The sequence below is a fragment of the Episyrphus balteatus genome, chromosome 1, assembly GCF_945859705.1.
Source record: "Episyrphus balteatus chromosome 1, idEpiBalt1.1, whole genome shotgun sequence".
Taxonomy (NCBI): Eukaryota; Metazoa; Arthropoda; class Insecta; order Diptera; family Syrphidae; genus Episyrphus; species Episyrphus balteatus.
The window spans coordinates 6,840,863-6,845,194 of NC_079134.1; the positions used below are offsets into that span (position 1 = coordinate 6,840,863).

A 4,332-nucleotide genomic window follows, 5' to 3' on the forward strand; every position below is an offset into this window, starting at 1 on the left:
GTTATTATTAATCTATGGGATTATCACGATTTGATTGTTCTTCTGAAACTTAAAAGTAAATATTAGTTTGTTAATTGATTTCTTTTTAGTATCACATTCCTTACTTTTTCTTATTTTTTTTATAGATTATATTTTTTGTTAAAGGTTTTAATTAAATGCGTTTAGAACAATGTTTAATTTTTTAATTTGTTTTAGTATCCCGATTTTGCAAGCAAAACTAGTTGTTTTATTTTAAAAAATCGCGCGATTTTTTAAAATAAAACAACTAGTTTTGCTTGCAAAATCGGGATAATAAAAAACGGGGTTATAAAAATCGGGATTTTAAAAAGCGGGATTATAAAAAGCGGGATAGTGAAAAACGGGATTTTAAGAGCGGGATTTTAAAAAACGGGAATATAAAAAGCGGGATATCGAACCCAACCCTAATATACCATTATACAGTGTTCTACTTTTCTATAGAGCCTAATGACCAAATCACTTATGCCAACATACCTACATAATTAAAAGTTTTCGAAGCCGAAAATTAGCTCCTACACCTCTCCGAATATTTGCATTTAAACAAAAGGGTAGGTATATAGATTTATTAAAAATACAACTGGGCTTTGGAACAGGTTATATTTTGTTTCTTGTTTTCATCTCACGAACACTATCAGGTTGTCAAAAATGTGACCGCATAATTTATATCCAAATAAATGCAAAATGGATTCGAATATTCAAAAAGTATTTCAACAAAATAAAAATAAAACAAATAAAAAATATTTACATTTTGTGTGATGTGTAAAAAATTCGCTGTCACGAAAGATAACACTTTTACATGGGTAACCTGCTGCACAGCCTTCCACACTGGTGGGACTTTTCAAAAAAAAAAAAAAAACAAACCTTCTTTACACTCGCTGTTTGCTACCAAACTCGGTACAATGTTGTACAAATGTACGCCACCCATCACCAGCGAGACAACACTCTGCAGCATTCAAAGTAACATCCGAACAGCAGGAGTAATATTTTATCTGGCGTCACTGTCGTGTCAGAGTTTGATCGGAATTTTGTATATTTTTTCTGTTTTTATTTTTTTGAAGCACCCGTTTTCGAGGTGGTATAGGTACACAGAAGGAGCCAGTTGCCAGTTCCAACTTTATATCAAGGAATAGAGTTTTTTTTTTTTTGGTGTGTGAGTTTAAAAATTGAAATTATTTATGAGGTACATCATGTAGAGTGAATGTGTAGTGTGTTAGTACATGGCGGACTCCCAAGTCCCCATCCTAACTCACATTCACATGCGAGAGAGGTGTATAGGCAAATCCCCTTTTCACGCAGGCAAAATGACACCCGGGATCAATCAGGAGCCGTGAGCCTCTTTGTTTCTGTCTGATTAAAAAACTGTATCCCGTCGTAGTCAGTGTTGTTGTTGTTGGTATTTATATATCATTACGATTTTTGAGTAATTTGATGGATGTGCACCGGGAGACTTGAGATCGGATTCGGGATCGAGAGCTGGAGCTGGAGCTACCTACAACACACAGCCAACCAAATGCATTGGATGGATATACATCATGAGACGAGGAGAGAATTAATGGGCTCAGAGGGCGATGGGCCGGAGATAAATTTGATTACAGAAAAAGTGACAGTATTACGAGTGAACTGCTTGTTAATACTTAATGCCAACGAGTGCTACTTGATTAACGTGAGCTCTTGGAGCATTCATGTGTTTGTATAAGTGTGTTTGGGGAATTTAATTAATTGAAAACGTCATCTATCAAAGGTTAATGAATAAAATGATGAATAAAAAAAAAAAAAAAAACAACAACAACAACAAATGAGGTATAATCTTTTAAAAGATAAAAGTCATTTTGTTTTACTGGGATTGGGATTGATTGGAAGCTGTTTGGAGAGTTGTTATGCATTCTAAAGGTGATTTCTTTTTTTTGTTTTACAACCTTTTTGATAGTCTTTAATGTTTTGTTAAAGATTATGCGTTCTGAGGAAAGTAGATATAAATCAGATTATTCCTTGTTTAGATTAAAAAAAACGATTAGATAAAGGCTTATGAAGAATGGTGATTTAAATATTTTATGAAGGTGCTTATCGAACAAAAATTTTGATTTTGTATTCGATTTGAGTGAATAGTTACAGTAGTATAGTATAAACTGTAATCATATCTTTGTGTTAAAAACTTACATACCCAAAAGGAGTTATATCAAAGAGGATAAAAATAAGCTTATTTGAAAGATAATAACCTATAGCTTAATCCAAATGAAGGATTTTTAAAAATTCCGTCATTTAATAGGGTAAACAGGGGTAAAACGGAAAGATGAAATTTGGGCTAAAATCTAAAAGCGAAGTCGTAGAGAATTGATTTTCTTTTGCTATAGATAGATGAGATTAATTTAAGAATAACTGCATTTAAGAAAAAATTCTAAAAAATTTTGAAACTAAGCTAAAACGTTTTGTTTGCACGTTGTACACGTGTTCGGGCTATGACAAAATGATGATTTTGGGTAAAGGAAATTTTTTTTTGACAATTCTAAAGATGCCAAGTGAAAGATGAGGGGAAAAAAATTAGGTGACTAATACGGATTTTTTTCAGCACTCTGCGTTTCGAAATATGAATTTTTGAAAAACACCTTGTTTTTTATTGGTATTTTTGGGTAATTTTTGATTTTTAGCTTTTTTTTTGAGCGTTCAAAAAATCTCAAATAGGACATGGTTTTGGCCTTATGCATATATGTGCAAAAACTTGAGTGAGTTTTGACTGAATAACGGAAGAAACAAGTTTTTAAAAAACACGTTTTTTACCGTTATTAACCGATTTTCATCGTTTTTTATTTGTATCTTTTTTTCTTTAATAGATACAGGAATAAAATATATGCAGTAATGATAGACCATGACTACGACTATATGTGTGTGAATGTGAATGTGTTTCAATCATTTTCGTAAACACAATTTTGAGATAATAGTAAAATAAAATTTTAGAATTCATCAAGTTATTACTTTTGATCAAGAGCAGATAGAAATTTTATTAAACTTTTATGAGCATCCTGATACAATTACCTTTAATTTGGTATATCACACATAACGGTAGACTAACTACAAGCTACACAATGTTAAATCAAGAAACTTGCGAAAAACCTCAAAACACCAGTGGAGATCTATTGCCCCCCGAACAGCCACCAGTTTGGGAAGTACCGTAATCTCAGTCTGGAAATTCGACATGTTTGACTTTAAAAAATTTTAACTTCTCTTGTAGGCATCTTTGAAATGAGATTGATACGTCATATGAAAGTTGAAATAATAAGCTTTCACATGGTATAAAATTTTGTACAGGTTGTCAAACAAAAAAATTGATTCCATAGCGTGAGAACATAAAAATAAATGTTTTTTTTTTGCTTTTTTTAATGAAACTTGATCGACATAATTTTTAAAATTCTCGGATTAGCCGCATTTTTTTAAACAAAGAAAGTACTTTTGAACTCACCCCCAACGTTTCGCATCAAATTTCATTGAGCGTGGTCACCGGGAAACTGCCATAAAATGTTAAAGTTGGTTAGATCGGCTCCGCAAGTTGTATTTGTGCGTAGGCCGTTCTAACTCTGGTTGTTGTTGTTGTCGTTGGGGTTCTTCTTGAGTTTGAATTTGTTGGGAGCAAACAATGCTCACTACATCACAGGGTGTTTTCACTTCAACTTGGGATGACCGTGAGGTGTTGATGACGGTATCCCATGAACGCGAAAGTTTAAAACTATCGTCACGATTGAAGTTTTTGTGGCGTTTTATTTCAATCGCCTCGCGTACCAGCCGTCGAATGTAGTGCGACTCTTGAGCTAACACCTTCGCTTGGTCAAAGTGTATCCAGTGGTGTTCGTCTGGATTGTCCAATAAGTGCTCGCAAATTGCCGATTTTTCCCGTTGGCTTTTGCTAACCGCACTTATGTGCTCTTTTAAGCGAGTGGCAATGCTTCTTTGTGTTTGTCCAACGTAACACGACCCACAGCTACAAGGAACAGCATACACGCCTGGTGTTTGCAAAGGAAATTGGTCCTTTGGTGACTGGAGATAGTTTTTTATCTGTTTTGGTGGCATAAATATGGATTTTACTCCATATCTTTTTAATACCTTGCCAACTCTATCTGTCACCCCCTTGACATATGGTAAGAATCGAGTTCAAAAAATTCTAGCTCTTTTTGTAGATGTCTCATAGACCTGATCGATATATATATAAGCTTTTAATAAGACAATAAGCTTTCAGATGGTATAAAATTTATTACAGGTTGTTAGGGAAAAAAATTGAATTAATGATGTGAGAAGATAAAAATTCATGTTTTTTTTGCTTTTTTT

At 33.4% G+C, this 4,332-nt stretch overlaps 1 protein-coding gene across 1 annotated transcript; it reads right to left on the reverse strand.

The window, feature by feature from the left end:
• Positions 1–3,531: 3,531 nt before the first annotated feature.
• Positions 3,532–4,077, reverse strand: LOC129906803 (uncharacterized). The gene has a single exon (XM_055982726.1). It carries the CDS (start codon positions 4,075–4,077, stop codon positions 3,532–3,534), a length of 546 nt encoding a protein of 181 aa, XP_055838701.1.
• Positions 4,078–4,332: the final 255 nt, after the last annotated feature.

Excerpts from the sequence above, each read along its gene's own strand:
- LOC129906803 (XM_055982726.1), bottom strand. The coding sequence starts at position 4,077 with ATGCCACCAAAACAGATAAAAAACTATCTCCAGTCACCAAAGGACCAA.